At 39.8% G+C, this 22,809-nt stretch overlaps 1 protein-coding gene across 2 annotated transcripts; it reads left to right on the top strand.

Moving 5' to 3' along the window:
- Window positions 1-1,785: 1,785 nt before the first annotated feature.
- Window positions 1,786-18,151, top strand: LGI1 (leucine rich glioma inactivated 1). Of its 2 annotated transcripts, XM_074999550.1 has the most exons (8): window positions 1,786-1,976; window positions 2,327-2,398; window positions 6,439-6,510; window positions 6,606-6,677; window positions 14,306-14,377; window positions 16,095-16,264; window positions 16,700-16,864; window positions 17,711-17,730. In XM_074999550.1, the coding sequence occupies exons 1-8, from the start codon at window positions 1,786-1,788 to the stop codon at window positions 17,728-17,730; spliced, it is 834 nt and encodes a 277-aa protein (XP_074855651.1). The 2 variants fall into 2 exon arrangements, with proteins under 2 accessions (XP_074855651.1, XP_074855650.1); XM_074999549.1 differs by lacking the exons at window positions 1,786-1,976; window positions 2,327-2,398 and having other exon boundaries at window positions 6,380-6,510; window positions 16,948-18,151.
- The last annotated feature ends 4,658 nt before the right edge of the window (window positions 18,152-22,809 follow it).

Raw genomic sequence — 22,809 nt, 5'->3', positions numbered from 1 at the left:
CATATTGGCCACAGTTGGTGTGGCACAAGGGAGGAGGAAAGGGAGTCAGGCCCACCCACTACTCTAAGACCCTCTGGCAGCAGCCTATCCTGCCCTCCTCTTTACCCTGACTACATCTCACTCCCTGGGCCACTTCCCTAGTGAGCCCTTTCACTTTCCAGGCATCTATCTGACAGCCAGCAGTCTGGCAGGAGTCAGGCTGGAACCTTCCCCAAGTTCCCCTTAGCCTGCCCACCACTACCCTATCTAAGGGACTGGTGACCTCTCTTGGAGCTGGTTCTGCATCTTCCCTGACCAGGACCCAACTGCCCCAGCTCTACTTTCAGCCCTCCTCCTCATATCCAGGGCTCTTCCAGCAAGCTGCCATCTGATTGGCTCCCCTCAGGAGCCCTTCATCCATTGGCTGGAGGTGTTGTGCAGGCTCCCTCCAGTCCATATGACCCCTTCCCCTGCAGAGAGTGATAAGGTTAACTACATTAAAGTTCTCTGAAATCTTCAAATTAGGTATGCTGCGCAAAGTGACAAACATAGCAATGAAATATGTCTTTCTAAATATTTCACTTTAATTAGTTCTCTTTCACTATTCTTGATATATTTATCATTAATTTTGAAATTTTAACAGTTTATATGCAATAGTAAATGTAATTTATTGTAAGCTCTTTAGAGCAAGGCCGATTTCTTTCTATGTGTTTGTGTAACACATAAGGGAAATAATTTCAACTGCATATTTTAGGCATTGTAATACTAATTGAAAAATAATGACAATGATGATAGGTCCCAATCCTGCTCACTGAAATGAGGTCCTTTCTTCATTTTCGTTGTATTGTATCTAGATGCTTTAAAAAACCAGTTTTCCCTTTTTCTTCTAAAAATGATCAAACCAGGCACCAACCAAATAAATTTCTAAACTGACCTTTATTGAACATTCTTTATTTTGAACATTTAGAGATGTATCTTATTTAACAGATACGTGAGACAGGTAAGGATGTTCTTTATAAAATGCAGCATGGCAAGAGCTCTTCATGGTAGAATATTTTGTTTAGAAATGACAATTATAGGCATTCTCTCGTACTCAGTAATATTTTCCATGTGTGCCTGTTTGTTTTTCAGTGTGATACAAACGTGCAATAAAGGCCAAGGATAGAAATTAATCTAATAGCTTTTGTAGCAATGCTTTTGATGGTTTCACTCTATTTCATTTTCCACTAGATATTGGCTTTTTTTTTTAACATCTCCTGTCACTTGTAATACGTGAAGCACAATTCCCAAAGGTTTATGAGGTAGTAGGGATCCAGAGAAAGATGACTGTTTCTCCCCACACATGTACACTCCACCCCACACCCACTCACCCACCCACCAGCAAAACATAATGCTGTACTATTTTTGGTAACAAGGAAGGGCCTCCCTATGAAAACAGAAAGCAGTGTATTTTCTCAGTTACATCAACTTGCAATCTAATGCTGTGTTGTGCTCGGTGTTTTTGTGGTGATGCAAGTCTTTTTTTTTTCTCCTTCCTCCCTACAGCTGGTTGGATTTTCCCCATCTTACAGCACCTCGCAGGTCCCTTCTCTGAGCAGTACATTGCCTGAGTGAGTAGAAACACAGAGATCAGCTGCAGGTTTCTGTCTTCAAAAACAGATACAGAGGGAAAGGGAAAAGGGTTGGAAAAGGAGAGACAAATACTGACTTGGCCTTGTAGAAAAACATCCAGCGACTGAATAAAGAAGCCCTGTTCATGTTTTGGGATATTCTTCCAACTGGCTGGAACCAGAGAGGATCAAAAGAATGGGAAATGCCAGCAGACCCTTTAGAAGAATTGCTTATTTCCTATGCCTTTTATCTGTGCTTCTACTGACTGAAGGGAAGAAATCAGTGAAGCCAAAATGTCCTGCCTGGTGTACTTGTACCAAAGATAATGCTTTATGTGAAAATGCCAGATCTATTCCAACCAGCGTTCCGCCTGATGTTATCTCACTGTAAGGGCTGTAAGCATTTGGCTATTTAATTTATTCTTGAAAATGAACTATTATGTTTGGTGTTTTCAGCACAGACTGAACGATGCTTGCAGTAGGGTATATTCCTTCCGCATTTAAAATCATCAGCTAAAATGTTGAAATTGTGTTGCATCCCTGAATGCTCATGTTTACCTCTCCTTCTTCTATATGTGTATCCTTTTCTGCCTTTTTCTGAATTATGTGAAACCTGTAAAAGATTTGTTTTATTGTTAATTAATAGCTCTGTAAAGAAATTATAGGGATTCACAGATTAGTGTTTTAATGATGAATATTTGAGATCACATTAACATATCTTCCCCCTTCTTTTCCAGATCCTTTGTGAGATCTGCTTTTACTAAAATCCCAGAAAGGAGTTTTTTGTTCACACCATCTCTGCAGCTCCTGTGAGAAATATTTATATCATATCATTATTTGTTATGAAACATATCTATCTAAAAACAGTATAGTAAGGGTCTGAACACTCTTTTTATGAGAAATAGCAAGGGTGACTCCCTTGCACATCAAAATACACAGTTAGACTTTGAAGTAAAGGTAATTTTGACAATGGCATATGTTTTAAGGGGTTGGGGGTGTATTAAACTGTATGTACTTATTTAGTGTGTTGGGAGTTTATTAGTTGTTATTATTTGCTGTCAGTGCTACCTGGAATAGATTAAATTCTGAAGATTGCCTTTTGTGAGGAGAGATGTGCTATCCTCTTATGTATTGTACTTTAATGGGTGCACCTGAAGGGGTCTGAGCATGACAAGAAGCATGCCTTTTTCTTTTCTGCAATCTTTGGGCCTGAGCCCTTTGACCAGATGTTCAGGACATCTCAGGATCAGGCTCTTAATTTCAATGGGATGGATTCTGAAGTCCTTACTCAGGAAAAATTTCAGTGGATATGTAGACACTTAGGTAGGAGTTGTACCTCAGTAGGGGTGGATTTGGGCCATCATTTCTCATTTTGCATTCTCTAAAGTAGTGAGATTTATGAACATGATAAATTCTTAAAGCAGTTATTACAAAATCAAAAACTAGAGCACTGTGTGCAGTGACAGAACACCAGAATATTGTTAGATGTCTATATTCATTTACATGTAAACATTTATAGATCCTCTAGAGAAATAGCTCTTTAGAAAACTGAAAGGAGGCTTATATAATCACCATCTGTGTAAAGCTATAGGAGACATAAACCTGAACTGTTTGTATTGGGTTTGGTATCAGTTTGAGATGTATCCAAATTTGTTTCAGAAACCTGACAAGAGACTTCTTTTTCAGTCTGCCCAAAAATGAAACAGGACATCTGTGTATGACTGATTTCACACATGCAGTAGACTTGTTCTGAAGTGAAATGTGGATGTATAAGAGCACTAAGGCTGTAACATTTAACTATTGGTGTTTAGGTAGCTGAAGCCATGACTCAAACAGTGCTTTTCTACCTCAAGTGGAGCTGATAAGAAGGTGCAGGCAAACTACAAGTTTGGTTACAGGGTAAATAGGTAAATGCAGTTACTGTGGAAACCTGAATACATTGTGCATTATGCCCCATAAGATTTCCTGAAGTAGTCACAGATCGCAGAAGGGACAAAGCCCACGTGACTTCTGAGCTGGGCCTTCCAAGAAAAAGAAAATGAAATAGCTGTAATTGTATTATATTGCTTGTATGCCAGTAAAGTAAAAACGACATCATAACTGCCTCTCTTGGCTGTGGCACTCCATCTACACTTGCCAATCCTACTTCTAGCATAGACCAAAAAATAGGTAAAGTGGAATAGACGGGGAGCTCCTTGCAGCAGGGGCCATATTTTTGTGCTGTGTTTGTACTGCACCTAGAACAATGGGGTCCAGGTCTATGACTAGGCCCTATCACAATAAATAAATAAATAAATAAATTCTTCAGGCAGTACAGTAAACTCTTTCATATCCGGCATTCTATTATCTGGACCTCTCAAATAACTGGCATTGTAACCATAAGTAAATTTTCATTACGTTTTCCATAAATACAGTATGGTGAAAGTAAATACATATAAATTCAGCAAATACAGTATAAGTTTACAGTGTACAATACTACTGTTGTTGGTAAATAAAGTACTCTGTGTACATTTTAGTTTGTTTCTTAACTTTTTTGTTTTTCTTTAGTATTATGCATTACTATGTATACCTCTCTACCATCCAGAATATTTGAATATCCGGCAACCTCCTAGTCCCAGGACTGCCAGATATGAAAGATTTTACTGTATTTGTATGATACACCATTTAACTTCACTAACACACGTGCCACATGTTGTCACTAACAAAATGCTGTAAGTTACAAAAGCAGTTTTTGTTCCATTGTGGCCTTTGACAAGCAGTACAATAAAACAATACAAATCATCCCTGGCTTGCTCACTTAAGAAACCAGTTTGTGACTGGCAACAGAAAACTTCAATGCATTCCACAACTGGGAGAAGATGAAGGAAAGAAAACTTCATGTACACCTTGCTGCTCTGGCTGAGTTCAAGCAGCTTCTAAAATATAGACAAAATAGTCAATGCCACTAGAGGGCTCATAAACTATTTAAACAGATACTATACTATTCCAAAATATTACACAGTGGCTATGTCTACACTTGCTCCCTTCTTTGAAGGGGGCATGGTAATCAGGCTGATGGGAGATTGCTAATGAAGTTCTGCGATGAGCATGCAGCACTTCATTAGGCTAATTCTCTGCGCGTGGCAACTTTGAAGTGTCAAACTTTGAAGTGCCAGCAGGCATGTAGCCACCACTTGACACTTCAAAGTTGCCACAGGGGAGAATTAGCCTAATGAAGGGCTGCATATTCATCCCAGCACTTCATTAGTAATTTCCCATCAGCCTGATTACCATGCCCCTTCAAAGAAGGGGGCAAGTGTGGACGTAGCCAAAGGGTAGATTTCTAAATTACTTTTAGAAAATGTTAATACTAAATCTGAATTGCTGACTGACTGTGATGCTCACCATGTGGGTCTCAAGTAGGATTTGGTCTCAAACTTTTGAAACATTATGTGAGGAAATCTTTCCTATTAACACCATTCCCATAAATCTATACAAAAATCTTTAACTGGAGAAAGCATAGCCTATAGTACCAGAGTGAGAAAATAATTGTTCTGGAAATTATTTTTAATAGAGGATTTCAAGGAAGAAACCAAATCATTAGGTTAAATATATTAACTCATGCTTTGTAATTTGAATCTTTGAGTGTCTCTGGTTTTACATTGTAACTCCATGTACCCTTCAAGTCCAGCTGATTTTAATTCCATTGAAGAAAGTGAAGTAGATCTTCATTGACAGTCCCCTGGCATATTCAAGGTGTGTTGGTTCAAAACTGATTTTAAAAGGCCAAATGCAAACTTGTCTGTTCATTATAAACAGAACAGAATATTAATCAGTTGCATGAAAGATGAAAATATTTGATAGGAAATATTAAATGCAGTGGCAGTATTTTTGACAGATAGACCAAAAGAAAAAATACACATATGCAGGTTGAACCTCTCTCGTCCGGCACCCTGGGGACCTGACTGGTGCTGGACAAGAGAATTTATTGTCTAGCATACTACCAACATTTTTGCTGCTTATTGGGCTCTTAGAAGACATTTAGGGTAAATTACAGATAAATAATTGCACAGAACACTGAGAGCCAGGACTGGTGGCTGTAAACAAACTTTATGGGACCACAGGAAAGTTGGCCATGCCCATGATAAGTGGTCGTCTGGCTAACTAGATCATGCCGGATTATGTATGTTGTCGTATGAGAGAGTTCCAGATTAGAGATGTTCAATCCATATAATGAAACCTGCACTATGAACCACCTTAAGTAAGCAAAATCTGTTTTAAAATATGGTTCTACTCTGAACACTAAGTTAAAATGGATATAAGGGAGTCCACATTTATTTTATCTCAGATTAGCTCATTTCACAAGTTAATTTTTTTCCCTAACTGACAGCTCTGCAAACTCAACCTGGAATCTGAATTTCAAGCTAGGTTCTTCTCCCACATCATTATCAAAAATAAAGGTTCTGCAGGGCAGCTCAGGCCCTTAGAGATACCTCTGCACCTAATTGTCATCTAGGTACGGCTATAGTTAAACTTGTGCAATCCTGTTACTTTCAGGGAACTTGCATAAATAGCTGATTGACCTGATAAACACAAACTTGAATCCTACTGAATTCAGTGGAGCTACATCAATTTACATCAGCTTTATCCTAAAAAGCAAATCATTTTGCTGCTCCTCAAGGCCTTTGCCTATGGATAGTTTCATATGATGCCACACACAGACAGTGCACTTCAGTCATATTATCCTGCAATTTTTACACAGACAAATCTTTGCTGTGGTCAGCGTGGGTTTGGTTTGCATGAAGACTCCTGGATCATGGTCTAAAACAGTATAAAAATTTAACAGTTTATTTTTTATTGCTCCATATAGGTTGTTTACATCAAACTCTTTTGAAGTTATTAGTGATGATGCTTTCATGGGCCTTCCTCATCTAGAATATTTGTGAGTAGACAAAATGTTTCTAGAATCATGGACAAGGTAGAATTTCCAAGTTACTGGCATTGCTTTAATGGAAATGAATTTCTGACCTATTACAGGTTCATAGAGAACAACAGCATTAAGTCAATTTCAAGAAATACTTTTCGAGGACTGAAATCTTTAATTCATCTGTAAGTAAAGTGTTTTCTTGTATTTCTTAGTAACTTGAACCACTGTGTGGTTTAATTTATCATTTGATATATAATCATTGATGTAAGTTTTTTAAACCGTGTCAATTTCTATACTGTGTAGAACAGAAACTGCAAAGAACCTTCCTCTCCCCAGCTATGGCGCAGAAATGGTCCAACTTGGCTGCTTTCTCTTCTCTCCCACAGGCTATGTCTACACAGTGGAACCTACTTTGGGATACTGCAGTATCCCAAAATAGCTGCCCCATGTCTATGCAACACACCCCTCATTTTGAAATATTTTTTGAAGTCATGGACATGCTATTTCGACCTCCCTGTACACCTCATCGCGGGAGGAATAACAGATTCCTTGAAATAGTGCTTTATTTCACATGTGATGCCGTTTAGACAGAGCCACATTCTGAAGTAGCCTATTTTGAAACTGACTCAAAATAAGCTACGCAATTTGCGTAGAACAAATTGTGTAGCTTACTTCAAGTTTAGTGTGTCACGTAGACGTAGCAATACAGAGAAGTGAGGACAGGATTGTGATCATGCTGTTCAAGAGCAGTTCTAGAAAGATAATCAGCTGAACTTCAAAAAGTTCAAATTTCAAGTTAATTCAAGAAACAAAAATATAGAAGTAGAAAAAGAAAGCCTATAAGCTCAGGGCAGTATACTGACACCTATAACATTTATATACAAATTCATGAACAGTATTTGCAGGCTATAATTTATCAAAGCTAAGATACTGTCATATTTAAATTAAAAGTGATGAGGCATTTTCAGGCCAGATTTAGAAACTATAGGTAGCCATATCAAATTAATTGTTTTTTAAAAATTGAATAGAACTTCCTTTCAAACTATAGCAGCTACCTTTTCTATATAGAAAAATATACCAAAAATAGGTGGGCATTTTGTTATGTAGATTTTGCTGTCTATAAAACCTAAATAACATTAATTGTCTAAAATGTGGGGGGTGTGCCTAACATATGTATGAATGCCCTACTACACTGATCATTTGCATTCACAGACATATATCTTGATGTATTTGTCATAGGCAGGGGGAGTGTATTCTGACCTTTTGGCCTCCACATAATAGCCTCTAAGAGGAGTACAGAGTCATTTGGCTTTTTGTTTCATATATGTTCAGACATAAGGGAAAGCACAATTTCACCTATGTATGGTGAATGCACAAATAGAATGTATTACATTTTACTCAGTTCTGCACCATCTAACAAATGCAACATAGGATACTATAGACCAGATCCTTAGCTAGTGTAAACTAAGTTTATTGTGACTATTCACTTGTGTAAAGTTATTCGCATGCATAAACATTTTTAGAACTAGGACGAGAGGGAAAGAGAGAAATATAGGATGTGTGGTATATAAATATAATCTGTTTTATACTTACAAATATAATTATGGCACAGTTAAAAAAGACAGAGGATGGGATAAGGTTGTTTATAATGTGAAAGGCCCCTAAACTGGAAAAAATGAATGTGAATAGCTTTATATGCACTAATAGTCCCATTAAATGATGTATTTTTTATTAATTTATTTATTATGTGGCTGTTATATAGTTGTGCAAGGTGTTTTTCCAAGATCGAGGAAGATATAGTCCCTATTCAATTTAAAATTAACGTCTTAACTGTTGTGCCAGCTTGAAGGGATTGCTCAATAGTTTCCTAAGAAAAAGCACATGTAGGAGATGAAAGGGTATTCTTAGCAGCTATTGTTGTCTACATGTGATTGCACGTACAGTCTTGGGAGATGGGCTTATATATCATGCAGTCACTTTGCAGGAAGAGCTCAACTTCAATACAATGGGAGTTGTATTAATCTAGACTAATATATATGGGTTAAAGGTATTAACATAACGCAGCCGTTGTCAAACAGTGAACAGTGTTAAACAAGATTTAGGGTCTTGTATACAGAGACCTCAGACTGCTTAGAGTCATGGCAAACCCACCATTAAAATCCTTTTAACCTTATATTAAAGATAAAGAAAAGAAGGAAAACCAGATAAAACATTTGAAATGTAAATATTAAATAAGGTTTTCAGTTCAACAAACATTCTTTATTCCCTCTGCTGGAGAGAATTTTTGAAGGAACCTGCCCCCACCACCCTCCCATCTGACAATCTCATAGATGGTATAAAGGATAGTAATAACAATTCTTTTGTAGAACAGAGAACAGGTTAGTTAAAATCCAATCCTGTTTCATCCCACGGTGTTTAGGATTCAGCTGGAGCCAGTAGTGTGGCAATGTAATCTTAGTACTTTTTTTCTGTGTGGGTGGGTGCGGGGGATTATCTAGAGGGGTGGCATCTGAGAAAAAGGAGTCGTATTTCCCAGAGCTTCTGCAGCACTGGGGTAAGTCCACTTTGTTCTTTTGAGGGTTATTTATGGAAAGCATTTTATCTTACAAGCATTTACAGACCTCAAGAAAAAGAACAGAATACAGCCACAATCAAAATCAAAATGCAAAAAGTTCAAAATCACAAATCATGAGGACAAAAGGAAAAAAGAAATGTTGAAACACAATTTAAATGAGGCGCTTGGATAAAATGTCTGAAACAAAATCAAAATAAAATTCTGGAATATTAATGTGAGTGAAACAGTTGTAGTTTCTTGGGCTTTGTGCTCCTAATCTTTTTAAGGTTCTTTCACTTCCCAAACCTAATTATGAAAATATTCAGTTGCTTGTCAAACAATACAATTGCCACATTTGTAGAAACCTTTGAGACTGTAGTAACAGCATCAATAAATGCTGTATTGATCTGAAGGGCCAAAAGAGTTAAGAGGTGTTATAAACTCTTTCACTCTTGAACACTGAAGCAGTATTACTAAGGTTTGGGGAGTGGAAAGGGTTTCTACAGGGACCCTAGTTTACTTAGCTTCTTTGGCAAACATCCAAAGGCACTCATTCTAAAGTGGGAAATGAGTTGATTAAAACTCAAGAAAGAACAAGGAATGTTGACATTAAGATGAAATTGAATAATGATAGAAACAATTAAAGGCTATTAAAGTTCTTTTGTCTTTTGGAGGTAAATTGTCAGAGTCATTGACTATACCTGCAACCTTTCTGTGATGACAAGAAAAACACTAGAAATGTAGCACTTTAAAGACTAACAAAATAATTTATTAGGTGATGAGCTTTCGTGGGACAGACACACTTCATCAGATCACTCTCATTTCCAATACAGACTGACATCTATAAGTGCAGAGGTCCAAAAAAAATTGCAAAAACTGACAAATCAAGTACATAGTACTGAAAGCAGGGGCAGAGGGATGGGGGATGTTAAGTACCTTGCCCGAGATAATTACGAGCATCAAAGGAAGGGAAGCCGTCCTTGTAATGCGTGAGGCCACTCCATTGAAGTGTTCACTGACCAGCTTATGGGTATTGAGATTTCTGATGTCTGCTCTGTGTCCATTCATTCTTTGGCAAAGACTTTGCCCACTCCATCCAATGTACATTGTACAGGGGCATGGTTGGCACATAATGGCATATATAATGTTGGTCAAAGTATATGAGAATGTGCCTTTGATCATTTAACTGTTAAAGACCTGAGAATATGTGTCTTAGAACAAAGAGACTTTAAAAACAAGTTACATAGAGAAAGTTCTGAACTGAAATTCATATTAAAATTTGACCCATTAACACTTGGTATGAACACAGACACCAATTACCTCACTCATTACAAGGACTTCTTCCCTTCCTTTGATGCTCGTAATTATCTTGGACAGAACACTTAAAATACCCCACGGCTGTGCCCTCTCCTTCAGTCCTACGTACTTAATTTGTCAGTTTTTATTGCAATTCTTTTGGACCTCTGTACTTACAGATGTCAGTCTGTATTGGAAATGAGATTGATCTGATGAAGAGGGTCTGTCCCATGAAAGCTCATCGCTGAATAAATCATTTTTTTAGCCTTTAAAGTGCTACATTTCTGTGTTTTCTTTTGTTGGAGTACAGACTAACATGACTACCTCTCTGTTACTATTCATTGTGATGAAAAGGATTAATTTTACTCTCAGTCCTGACATGTGAAGGGTATTTACTTCTGTTTTTAGAGAAGACACAAGGTAGAGAAAAGACAGGATAGAAAAGGTGTGGGAATAAAGCTTTTGTTAATATCCTTGGAATCAGTTTTCTGTTACAAATGGATGATTTAGACTCGTGTGTCAGCCAAAATAACTGTTGCCCTGGTCCCGGGCTCACACTGTAGTCAGAGATATCATCTAGGTTTGGACTTTTCCTCTGAAACAGGGCAGGGCTGGATAAGCCATCATCTCATTGTATTGTTCCATGCATTGGAGTTGATTTCAGGATCCAGTGGATACCTGAGAGAGAGCTTAAACAAGAGGGCCGGCCCTCCCCTCAGAAAGAAAACCCATTGTTCAGTCTGCTTTTTCTGTCTTGGGTCAGGAAGGGACACATAAGCCATGTTACATCAAGTCAAGATGAGATATTTCAAGATAGTTTAGAATCCCAATCCCAAAGGATGTGGAACGTCGGCAACATAGCTCATCTCCTCAGTATTTTGTCCACCAATTAGGGCAACTGTCCAATACAACAATTTTGATTCTTTAGCTTCCAGATGTGCATTTTCTTGTTTGGACTCAGTCAGTCTATCCGTCTAATTTTCTTGTGCCAGTTTATAGTATCATTTATTGAAAATAACTTGACCCACTTTTCATGATTAATTCCCAAGTAGGGAAAAAGTTACAGTCTTAATTGTCACAAAAGTGTTTTGCAAACAGAATAACTACAGGAGCAGGCCCATAAACTATCGAATGTGATCAGTTTAATCCCTGTTTGTACAAACCCTCTCCTTTCCTAGAGTGTGTCTATACACACAGACTGAGCATAATAACTAGATTCTCTGAGGCACATTCCACTTGAAGAACAAATACTATTGCCATGTTAAATACATCAAAGAGATTCATGGTAATTATTCATTCTAACGAGTTCCATGACATGATGGCACAATATGACTTCTGCTCCATATACTCCAGCCATTTCCTCTTCACAAGTGAATTTTTGCATTACAGTAACATTTCCCAAACATCTGTATTTTTCATTTATGCAAAGAACTTTGATAACTGGCATGTGTCATCCCTGGAGCATAGTCATACCTATCAGACTTCTTCAAGAAAATTCATTTTGCAGAGTAGAATGTTTTTTGTTTTTTTTTAATGCAGGGGGATGGTACAATTGCACTTTTGACTCATTAAATGCCATAACACTAAACTGTAGACTATCTAAGTGTAGAAAATTATTTCTGTGCACAAGATGTAATTTTGATAGTTTTTCAGAAAAGCAAAATGTCGTTCTGAAATTTAAAATATGAACTTTCAAACATAATTACACACAACTGAACATTTTGTCCTTCATTAGCATACACCCTTTCCAACTAAGTGCTTTCTGCACAGGTGCCACCAAGAGCACCATCTAGAGGTTATATAATACAATCTTATGGCATGTTTTCTAATAACTGGAGATACAAAGTGCCAACCTTTCATCCAAGAATTGACTCAGTATATAAATCTAGGGTTTGTTTCCTGTTATCCTGATCCACATTAAAATGACCCATTATGTTGCTTTACAGTGATCAAAGAATACATTGGGTTGTGATCCTGTATGGTCATATATGTGCTTAACTTTAAACATGTGAAAAAACAAAACAGCTGTCATGCAGCACTTTAAAGACTAACAGTATGATTTATTAGGTGATGAGCTTACATGGGACAGACCCACTTCTTCAGATCATTTCGTTAGTCTTTAAAGTGCTATATGACTGCTGTTTTGTTTTGTTAGAATACAGACTAACACACCTACCTCTCTGTTACTGTTTATTCATGTGAGTAGTTCCATTGACTAATATCAAATAACACACATGCAGAAAGTTAAAAAATGCATAATTGTCTGGCAAATTTCAGGTTAGTTGAAATAAACCAAATATGCTACAAATGCAACTGATGTCAGAGAGGGCACACTATACTCACACACACAAAACCAATACTAAAATTTAAGCTTTAACCTTAAATATGTTGTTCAGTGCCTTACTCAGAATTATTGTATCTAAATGCTTCCTTGTCAGATGTGTGCAGTTTACAGGAAAAAAAACAGTTTTTATTTCTAATTCTCAATGCCATGAATTCCAAGTAGAATCTGAAAATCATGCCAGGTTCTTTCCTTTTAAAGCATCATTACCAGTTATCAAGGTTTGTTTGACCAAATTAGGCACTGAATTACACACTCACAACCATAGTCTCATCTAGTTATTCCCTCAGTGAAACTTGTGCAAACCTCCTTTCATCAATATACTTACACAAAAGCACCTGATGGAAACAATGAATTAACTATTTAAAAGGTATATTCATATCTTCTTCCTCCTTTAACCAGTTGAGACTCTTGGATATTCTCTGGCTACATCTACACTAGAAGCATCTGTCTACAGAAGTTACTGTCAAAAGAGATGTTCCAACAAACTTCTGTCAACAGATCTTGTCCACACATAAAAGTGGATTGATCTTTTGATGCACCTGTTGACAAAAGGCCCCCCTGGAGCATCTACGCAGCTTTTTTGTCAACAGTGTCTGTCTACAAAACATGTTTTGGCTATGACTACATGGGCAGCTTCCTTCGACAGATTGAAGCAGATTTAAAGAGCAATCTGATCTGTCAACAGAGAGCAGCCACACTGCTCTGCTGTCTCTCAACAGAACAGTTGACCAGAAGCACTGCAAACAGGGCTGCCCAGGGAACTGGAAGCCCTCTTTGTCACCAGAACTGTCTACATGGGTGCTCTGTAGACAAAACACTGTCAACAGAGGCACTACTCCTGATTGGGAGCAGAGATAAGGCTGCTCACTGAACAACAGAGTTTTGTTGACAAACTCTCAACAGAGCGCTTTAGCTGTGTAGAGGCTCAACAAGTTTTTTTGACAAAAGGGCTGCTCTGTCGACAGAAGCTGCCAGTGTAGACGCTCCACGAGTTTTGTCTGCAAAACCCCAGTTTTGTCTGCAATACTCTCTAGTGTAGATGTAGCCTCTTCGTTTGAGATAGTTTTTGTGATAAAACCATAGTATTGTCATTTTTTGTTTCTAAGTTTTATCCATTTCTAACCCAAGCAAGAAGACTTTGGGGTTTAACTTGATATTGACTTCCAATTTCTGTTTTATAAACTTATTGACTCCAAAAATATTAATTACTGGATATTTTCAGAAGCCATGAGCCAACGACAGGGAGCTACAGTATCATGAATCATGAATTTTAGACTGTAGTTCCTAGAAAGTAGATATGAAGGCAGGACATTGCAATATTATAACATGCTGGGTGACCCACAGGGAAGACATTTGTGTGTCCACTCGTGGCTAATCATTTTAAAATAATGGCGTTGGCAAAATACCAGTGATGATCACATTTTCTACCATCTTGAGTGAAGTACTATAAACGCTACAAGAATGTTGAAAAGCAAGAAAGCCACAAAGTAAATGAGGTATTCTTCACAGTAATCTTGTAGAATTAAGTACAGAAGTACATTATTCTTGTTTTCCATAAAAATATTGCAATTTATAGAAATGTAATATCTCATAAGCTGACATATCTTCTTTTACAGGAGTCTTGCAAACAATAATCTCCAAACACTTCCAAAAGACATATTCAAAGGGCTGGATTCTTTAACAAATGTGTAAGAAATAGCAATTTCTTATTTTCAAACACTATGGTTAGAAAACAGCAGGCTATTGCCTTTTGGTGATGACTGCAAGATATTGCAAAGTATTTGGTTTGGGATTTTGGGCGTATTAATTTTCTCCTCTCTTTTACTGATGTAAAATATACAAGAGATACCTTAATGTGGGACACTCTTAGGAGTCAGTGAACAATCAGTCCAGTGGGCGGGAGGAGGGGAGGAGCGCCTTACCACATTTATGGGTAAAGGTGGTAAAGGCAAGGGCGGGTGCTATTTTTGCATATTGTTGTTAGTACTATATATTTTCCAAGATAAGATGATAGGTGTTGTATAAAATATATATTTAATAAGAATTCTGTATGGTCATAATTACAATACTATGACACTTATGTTTGGCTACTGATATAAAAAGCCCCACATCCTTGGGAATGCATGGGGGACATGATATGAAAGAAGGTAAAAGGATGCTTGATGAGAATGAAAATATTTTAGATTTGCAATATATTCTAAGAGGAGGCTAACTTTAAATGCAAAGATCATTTTAGATCTCAGTACAAGTACTTTACGCCTGACTAACTCAAATTGCAACGAAAACAAAATATAAACTAGTTTTAAATATTAAATTTGTACACCAAAGTATCTCAAATATATGTTAAAGTGCAAGCTATATTTGGACTGAATCTTGCAGTCATTCCATTGGAAGAGTCCCATTATAGACAATGTGCAAAATTCTGGCACCCCACCAGTACATTCACAAAGGAGTTTGCTACAGTAATACCTAGTGTTCCCTGCAGCAGTAAGTCCTGGAGTTGGTCCAATAGGACTCCATGGCTATGTGGGACACAGAGGAGGGACTGGGCTGCTTCCCTCCCTCTGAATGCCTTCTGGCATCGGGCAACAAACAACATGGGTTTTTGCACTGCTTCTGTTTGCAGTAGTTCTGCAATACTCCAGTATAGTTCTTCATCCACACCCTACAGTACTCCCAGAGAAGTTCTTCAGAAGGTTGCTAAGTGTGTGGAGAGGGTTTCAGAACATTGACAGTCAGCCACTGTAGTTCCCTACTATAGTTCCTCTTCCCAGGGCACTCAGTCCTGGTGAGGCATAAGAACCCTCCTATATACTGGGGTCTTAGCACTTGTAAGAGGTGCTCAGTATCTTGTAAATGGCATAGTTTGACCAAAGGGAGTTCAGATTATATTCCTTATGGCCTTAAATGAGGAAGTAGAGATGAAAAAGGGGTAACTCAGAGGAGCCGTCCACTAATCATTAAATTAATCTATCATGTCACAATAACTGTGATCGTGTGATCAGTAACGTCCTTGTTGGGAAATGCTAAACACAGAGAACAGAAAGCCCCAAGATTTGAGCCAAAGAGTTGGATGGAATTTAAGTGCCTAGAAATTTGGGAATATCAGTATATTATGGAAGAAGAGATACTCTCACTGATCCTGAATCTTGATTTGTCTTGATTTCCTAATTATCATTTAAAGTATTTACATTTTTGCAGGTAGTTTTAACAAACTACAGTGGTGATTTTATTTGTTTGGTTTGGTTTGGTTTTTTATTGATCCAGTACAAATTAATTCAGGAAAGTCCAGCTTTCTCACAGGAGAAAGTAAGAAGTCAGACATTTATAAAGGCCCTTGTTATTGTTGTCATTTGATGTGACAAAGATATTTCATCCTGTGAAGTGTGTGGTTTATTTTTACAGGGATCTTAGAGGGAATGCCTTCAACTGTGACTGTAAACTGAAATGGTTAGTCGAATGGCTGGGTAGTACCAATGCAACAGTTGAAGACATTTATTGTGAAAATCCTCCAGAATATAAGAAACGCAAAATCAATAGCCTCTCTCCAAAGGAATTTGATTGTATTATTACAGGTAATGTGTTCCAATTTTTTTTCATTTCATTACTTTAAAATCAAGGCTATATTTTCTAATTAAAGGTCCAGTTCTGCAAGGTGTTTGACTATGCACCTCTCACTGAGTCAAGAGGAATTCCTTGCAAAATTCAAGGGCCTCTTACAGGAACCATTCTGGGGGGCCTGTTACTATAGTCTTTACTCAAGATTTTTATTGGGAGTTTTGCCTATGTAAGAACTGAAGAAGTCATAACGTATAACTGTAACAGGTAGCCTTTTTTCAGTCAGAAAGAATGGTCAGATTTTAAATTTCTCTCATATTAGACTACTGATTAAATCTATTTTTTCAAAGTAAATCAGTATCATTTAACATGACATTACTTTAATACAGTGAAAAATGCATAAGGAAAGAAATGCTCCCTTTAGTTGTCAGATATTATGTGCTCTTTTGCAGAATTTGCTGTTTATGAATCCCTGCCATATCAGTCTCTGTCAGTAGATACTTTCTCATACATGAATGATGAGCATGTGGTTATTGCCCAACCTTTTACTGGAAAATGCATCTTTCTTGAATGGGACCATGTAGAAGGGTCCTTCAGGAATTACGACAACATTACAGGTATGAATACAGCAGCCAAACAACATTATTTTAACTGATTAAAAAGACAGTCCTAATATTACCCTATATCTTTCTTTTTGTAGGTACTTCAACTGTTGTTTGTAAACCCATAATTATTGAGACACAGCTGTATGTCATTGTTGCCCAACTCTTTGGTGGTTCCCACATTTACAAGAGAGATATTTTTGCTAATAAGTTTATAAAAATTCAAGATATTGAAATTCTTAAAATCCGAAAACCCAATGACATTGAAACTTTCAGGATTGCAGAAGACTGGTATTTTGTGGTTGCAGACAGTTCAAAAGCTGGCTTTACTACGGTTTACAAGTGGAACGGAAATGGCTTTTATTCCCATCAGTCTCTGCATGCGTGGTATAGAGATACTGATGTGGAGTTTCTTGAAATTGCTGGCAAACCTCATTTAATTCTCTCTAGTAGTTCCCAAAGACCTGTGATATACCAATGGAACAAAGGACAAACTGAATTTGTTAAGCATCTGGATATCCAAGATATGGAGGATGTGTATGCAGTGAAACACTTCACAGTGAAAGAGAATGTGTACATTTGTTTAACAAGATTTATAGGCGATTCCAAAGTAATGAAATGGGGAGGTTCAGCATTTCTGGATTTACAAAGAATGCCATCCCGAGGGTCAATGGTATTCCAGCCTCTTCAGATAAACAATTATCAATATGCCATTCTTGGAAGCGATTATTCTTTTACTCAAGTCTATTATTGGGATACTGAAAAAGCAAAATTTGTGAAGTTTCAAGAATTAAATATACAGGCACCAAGATCTTTCACACATGTTTCCATCGATAAACGAGATTTTCTCTTTGCTTCAAGTTTTAAGGGAACTACGTTGATTTATAAACATGTCATAGTTGACTTAAGTGCATGACGCATAATTCTGAGATTATATCAGACTTTCTACTTTAAGTGGACAAAATTAATTTAAATGCATGATGACTCTTATCCTACTTCCAGATGAATGCCTTTAAAAGTTGAGATTGCTAGAACAAAATATTACTAGTATCTTCATCTTTAATTGTCAAGTTTAGTGATGTTGGAAGATGCATTTTTTAAAAAAAGGAAATTAAATTGTTAACTGTTCTTTGCATCCACAATATGTAAATATGTATGCAACTATATCTGTTGCTAGAAGTATTAAGATGTACTTTTCCATTTATTTATTCACCTGTTTGACAACTGCCAAATAAAATGTTTACATTTTCTGTCTTTCACATTCCAAATATAATTATTTACAGGTGATTATTTTTATTTGTGTATATATTATACACATATATAATAAACAACAAGGTGTATTGTACATAGCAGTGTTTTCTTAGGTGTTTGTTTTAACATTGTAAGTCACGGTAAAGTACAACATATAATCACAACCACATCCAAACCTTATAAACAGCCCTGTGCAGACAGACCCTTGCACTCACATGAAGCTTCGGCTGTTTAAATGGGACTCAGACAGATATAAGTATGGATCCAATTTCAGGATGGGGCTTCATACTGTGCACAGTTAGGAATTCTTAATTTTTGAATAACATTTGTAGAAATCCAAAGAATAAAGCCTTGTTCTCAAGGCCTATCTACTCCTCCTGCTGAAGCAGCATAAAACAGTTTGACTATGTCTAGATTAGAGCAACTTGTCGACAGAAATTTTGTTGGAAGATATTTATTAATGACCTGGATGAGGGACTGGGTTGCACCCTCAGCAAGTTTGCGGATCACACAAAACTAGGGGGAGAGATAGATACGTTGGAGGGTAGAGAGAGAATCCAGAGGGGCCTGGATAAATTGGAGGACTGGGCCAAAAGAAATCTGATGTGGTTCAATAAGGAGAAGTGTAGAGTCCTGTACCTGGGGTGGAAGAATCCCAAACATTGTTACAGGCTGGGGACTAACTGGCTCAGCAGCAGTACGATGGAAAGGGACCTAGGGGTTATGGTGGATGAAAGGCTGGATATGAGTAAACAGTGTGCCCTTGTAGCCAAGAAGGCTCATGACATACTAGGGTGCATTATGAGGAGCATTTCAAGCAGATCTAGAGAAGTAGTTATTCCTCTTTATTCGGCACTGGTGAGGCCACTTCTGGAATATTGTGTCCAGTTTTGAGCCCCCCAGTATAAAAAGGATGTGGATTTGCTGGAGCAAGTTCAGCAAAGGGCAACAAAAATGATTGAGGGGCTGGAGCACAAGACCTATGAGGATAGGCTGAGGGATTTGGGCTTGTTTAGTTTACAGAAGAGAAGACTTAGAGGTGATTTAATAGCAGCCTTCAACTTCCTGAAGGGGAGCTCTAAAGAGGAGGGTGAGAAACTGTTCTCAGTGGTGTCAGATGGCAGAACAAGGAGTAATGGTCAGAAGTTGAAGAGGAAAAGGTGTAGGTTAGATATTAGGAAAAACTTCTTCACCAGGCGGGTGGTGAAGCACTGGAATGCATTGCCTAGAGAGAGATGGTGGATTCTCCATCCCTTGAGGTTTTTAAGCCCCGGCTGGACAAGGTCCTGGCTGGGATGACGTAGTAGGGGTTGATCCTGCTTGAAGCAGGGGGCTGGACTAGATGACCTCCTGAGGTCCCTTCCAGCCCTATGATTCTGTGATTCTGTGTGACAGATTGTGTCCAGATAGCAAAGAGGATCAAAAGAGCAATCTGCTCCACCCAGAACCACAGCATACAGGGTTGCAGGTCACCACTGCCTTCTGGGAGCCCTGGCAAGATGCTCCCTTAAAGGGACCCCCCCACCAGACACCCATTCCTTGCCTATGCTGCAGACACGCCTACCTCCTTGAGGGACAGCACAGCGAGAGCAGGGCTTTGACTCTTTCTGGGAGAGAGCTCATTCCAGGGAGCCATGCTGGTAGAGCAGCCCCGGACTTGCGCTGTCCTCACACAGAGGTGCTTCAGCACCTGCTGCACCTCTTGATGGCTGTCCTTCTCTTCCTCATGGAGGGCAAGCCTGACACCACCTTTGAGGACCTCACGATGGCTGTAGGATGGTGCACACCTACGTCTGCCCCTGCGGGGGGCACAGGCAGATCTGGAGGCACCTCACCAGTTCCGAATGGTGGGATCAGCTGGTCATGGGTCAATAGAATGACCAGCAGTGGCCCCAGAACTTCTGAATGTGGAAAGACACATTCCCAGAGCTCTGTGCCTGGCTCACCCTGACCCTCCAGAGACAGGACGCCCAGCTGCAGCCTGCCATCCCCCTGGAGAAGGGGTTGAAGTCACCCTCTGGAATGTTGTCATTCCCAACAGCTATTTCTCGGTGGGCAACCAGTTCAGTGTGAGGAGGTCCACTGTTGGAGCCCTCCTCATGGACATAAGGCACTCTCGGGCTGCAGTCCCTTCACGGGGGAGGGGGAATGTCCCGCCCAAGAGGGACCCTCAGGACACAGGGTTGGCAGTGAGAGGGGCGGGTTTGGGAGATGGGGAAGCCCAGTCTCCAGGGAACTGTGCTCTCCCACACTCACATGGCCCTGGTGCTGGGGGGTGGCCTCAGGGAGGAGGATCCTGGTGAGTTTGTGGGAGGGTGGGAGAGGGACATGCCTCCTGGGGCCCAGATACTTCCTCCCTCAGTTCATGATGTGCGTATTTGGTCCCCTCCCTCTGCAGGTCATGAGGGTCATCAACATCATCCTTCTGCAGAGGGTCATCTGTACGGGAGATGTGCACGCAATTGTGGCCAGATTCACCACCCTGGGGTTCCCAAACTGCATCAGGGCCAACGATGGGACCCACATCCCAATCTGTGCCCTGGAGCCTAGCGTGGCCAAGCATATCAACTGGAAGAGATACTTCTCCATGGTGCTGCAGGCCTGGTCGACCACCGTGGGCAGTTCATGGACATTTACATTGGGTGGTTGGGCTGGGCACACGAAGCCTGTGTGTTCTGCAACTCCAGCCTGTGCTGGAGGATGGAGGTAGGCACATTTGTTCCCCCTGCCATGAGCTGGTTGTCAGGGATGTTCAGATGCCACTCTGCATCATGGAGGACGTGGCCTAACCCCTCATGCTGGGCCTTATGAAGCTTTACAAGGGCCAGCTGGATCCCATCTGGGAACTCTTCAGTGGTTGCCTCAACCAGACCAGGATGCAGGCCAAGTGTACCTTTGGCCACCTCAAGGCATGTGTTAGGTGCCTGCTCACCCGCTTGGATGTGGGGGAGCACAATGTCCCCACAGGTTGTTGTGGCGTGTTGTGCCCTGCACAACATTGTGGAGGGGGAGAAGGAGAACTTCCTTACAGATAGGGGTCAGATGCCACCCGGGAGGGGCATGTATAGCTGTGTCTACACGTGCACACTACTTCGAAGTAGCGGCACTAACTTCGAAATAGCACCCGTCGCGGCTACACGCGTCGGGCGCTATTTCGAAGTTAACTTCGACGTTAGGCAGCGAGACGTCGAAGTCGCTAACCTTATGAGGGGATCGGAATAGCGCCCTACTTCGACATTCAACGTCGAAGTAGGGACCGTGTAGACGATCCGTGTCCCGCAACGTCGAAATTGCCGGGTCCTCCATGGCGGCCATCAGCTGGGGGGTTGAGAGATGCTCTCTCTCCAGCCCCTGTGGGGCTCTATGGTCACCGTGGGCAGCAGCCCTTAGCCCAGGGCTTCTGGCTGCTCCTGCGGCAGCTGGGGATCCATGCTGCAGGCACAGGGTCTACAACCAGTTGTCGGCTCTATGTATCTTGTGTTGTTTAGTGCAACTGTGTCTGGGAGGGGCCCTTTAAGGGAGCGGCTTGCTGTTGAGTCTGCCCTGTGACCCTGTCTGCAGCTGTGCCTGGCACCCTTATTTCGATGTGTGCTACTTTGGCGTGTAGACGTTCCCTCGCAGCGCCTATTTCGATGTGGTGCTGCGCAACGTCGAAGTTGAACATCGACGTTGCCAGCCCTGGAGGACGTGTAGACATTATTCATCGAAATAGCCTATTTCGATGTTGCTACATCGAAATAAGCTATTTCGATGTTGGCTTCACGTGTAGACGTAGCCTATATGAGCAGACAGGTACAGTTCCCATTGGCCAGGCCCACTAGGACAGGGTGCAGACCCATGTTTAAACCAGGTCGGGAACTTTCTGAGTCACTATAGGGGCTCGTCTGCGTATTTGGCATAATCTAATTCTTGACCTCCCCTCCACCCCTCCACTCTCTGATTTGCTCACCTTGATTATCTTTTTCTGATTTGTCCTCCTTGCTTACTGTTTTTGGTTCTCTGTGCCTTACATATTGAGTCTGTTCTGGTCTGGCTATGGTCTGAAGAAGTGGGTCTGTCCCACAAAAACTCACCTAATAAACTATTTTGCTAGTCTTTAAAGTGCTACTTGACTGCTTTTTGTTTTGATAGTGTATAGACTAGCACGGCTTCCTCTCTGTTACTTTTTGAACTGAGAACAATTGCAGTCTTAGGCGTCTTTTGTCTGCATGGTTGATGCAGAGGGGACAGATGAAATGATTATTCCCAAGCAGTTGGAATGAATCCAGTAAATATCCTGATCCTCTCATAATTAGCTGGAGATGCACCCTCAACTTTACAAAATTAAGTGATAAAATTGACCATAACAAATTCAACCTAATCTTCTACCATAAGCATATCTTAAGAGACAGAATCCTGACAAACCATATCTGCTTCATAAACACCCACTCCTTGTCATGTCTCCTAAAAGGGATTGTACTGTATGCAGTTGGAAATCCTTGGCTTTTGAATCGGAAGAGACAGAACACAGTAAGAGTCGTGTTTCTATCAATACTTGGTGAAACCTAACGCTTAATACAGGATTCTAAAAAGGAGAAATGATCATGGTCCTGTTCCCAAAATCATGGTAAGTTAAACAAATGACGTCATTGCCTGGTGAAAAATTAAATGACTAAACATGCTACAGCTGTTATCAACATAGTCTTAAGCCTCTGCCATTTTTGTATGGT

This window comes from Carettochelys insculpta, chromosome 7, assembly GCF_033958435.1.
Source record: "Carettochelys insculpta isolate YL-2023 chromosome 7, ASM3395843v1, whole genome shotgun sequence".
Taxonomy (NCBI): domain Eukaryota; kingdom Metazoa; phylum Chordata; order Testudines; family Carettochelyidae; genus Carettochelys; species Carettochelys insculpta.
This window is presented reverse-complemented; position numbering and strand designations above follow the sequence as displayed.

Bases quoted from the DNA above. Each gene is read 5' to 3' on its own strand.
- LGI1 (XM_074999549.1), top strand. From the start codon at position 6,485: ATGGGCCTTCCTCATCTAGAATATTT. The intron at 16,265-16,699 runs GTAATGTGTTCC...GCTCTTTTGCAG, and splicing joins ATTTGATTGTATTATTACAG to AATTTGCTGTTTATGAATCC. The intron at 16,865-16,947 runs GTATGAATACAG...TTCTTTTTGTAG, and splicing joins GAATTACGACAACATTACAG to GTACTTCAACTGTTGTTTGT.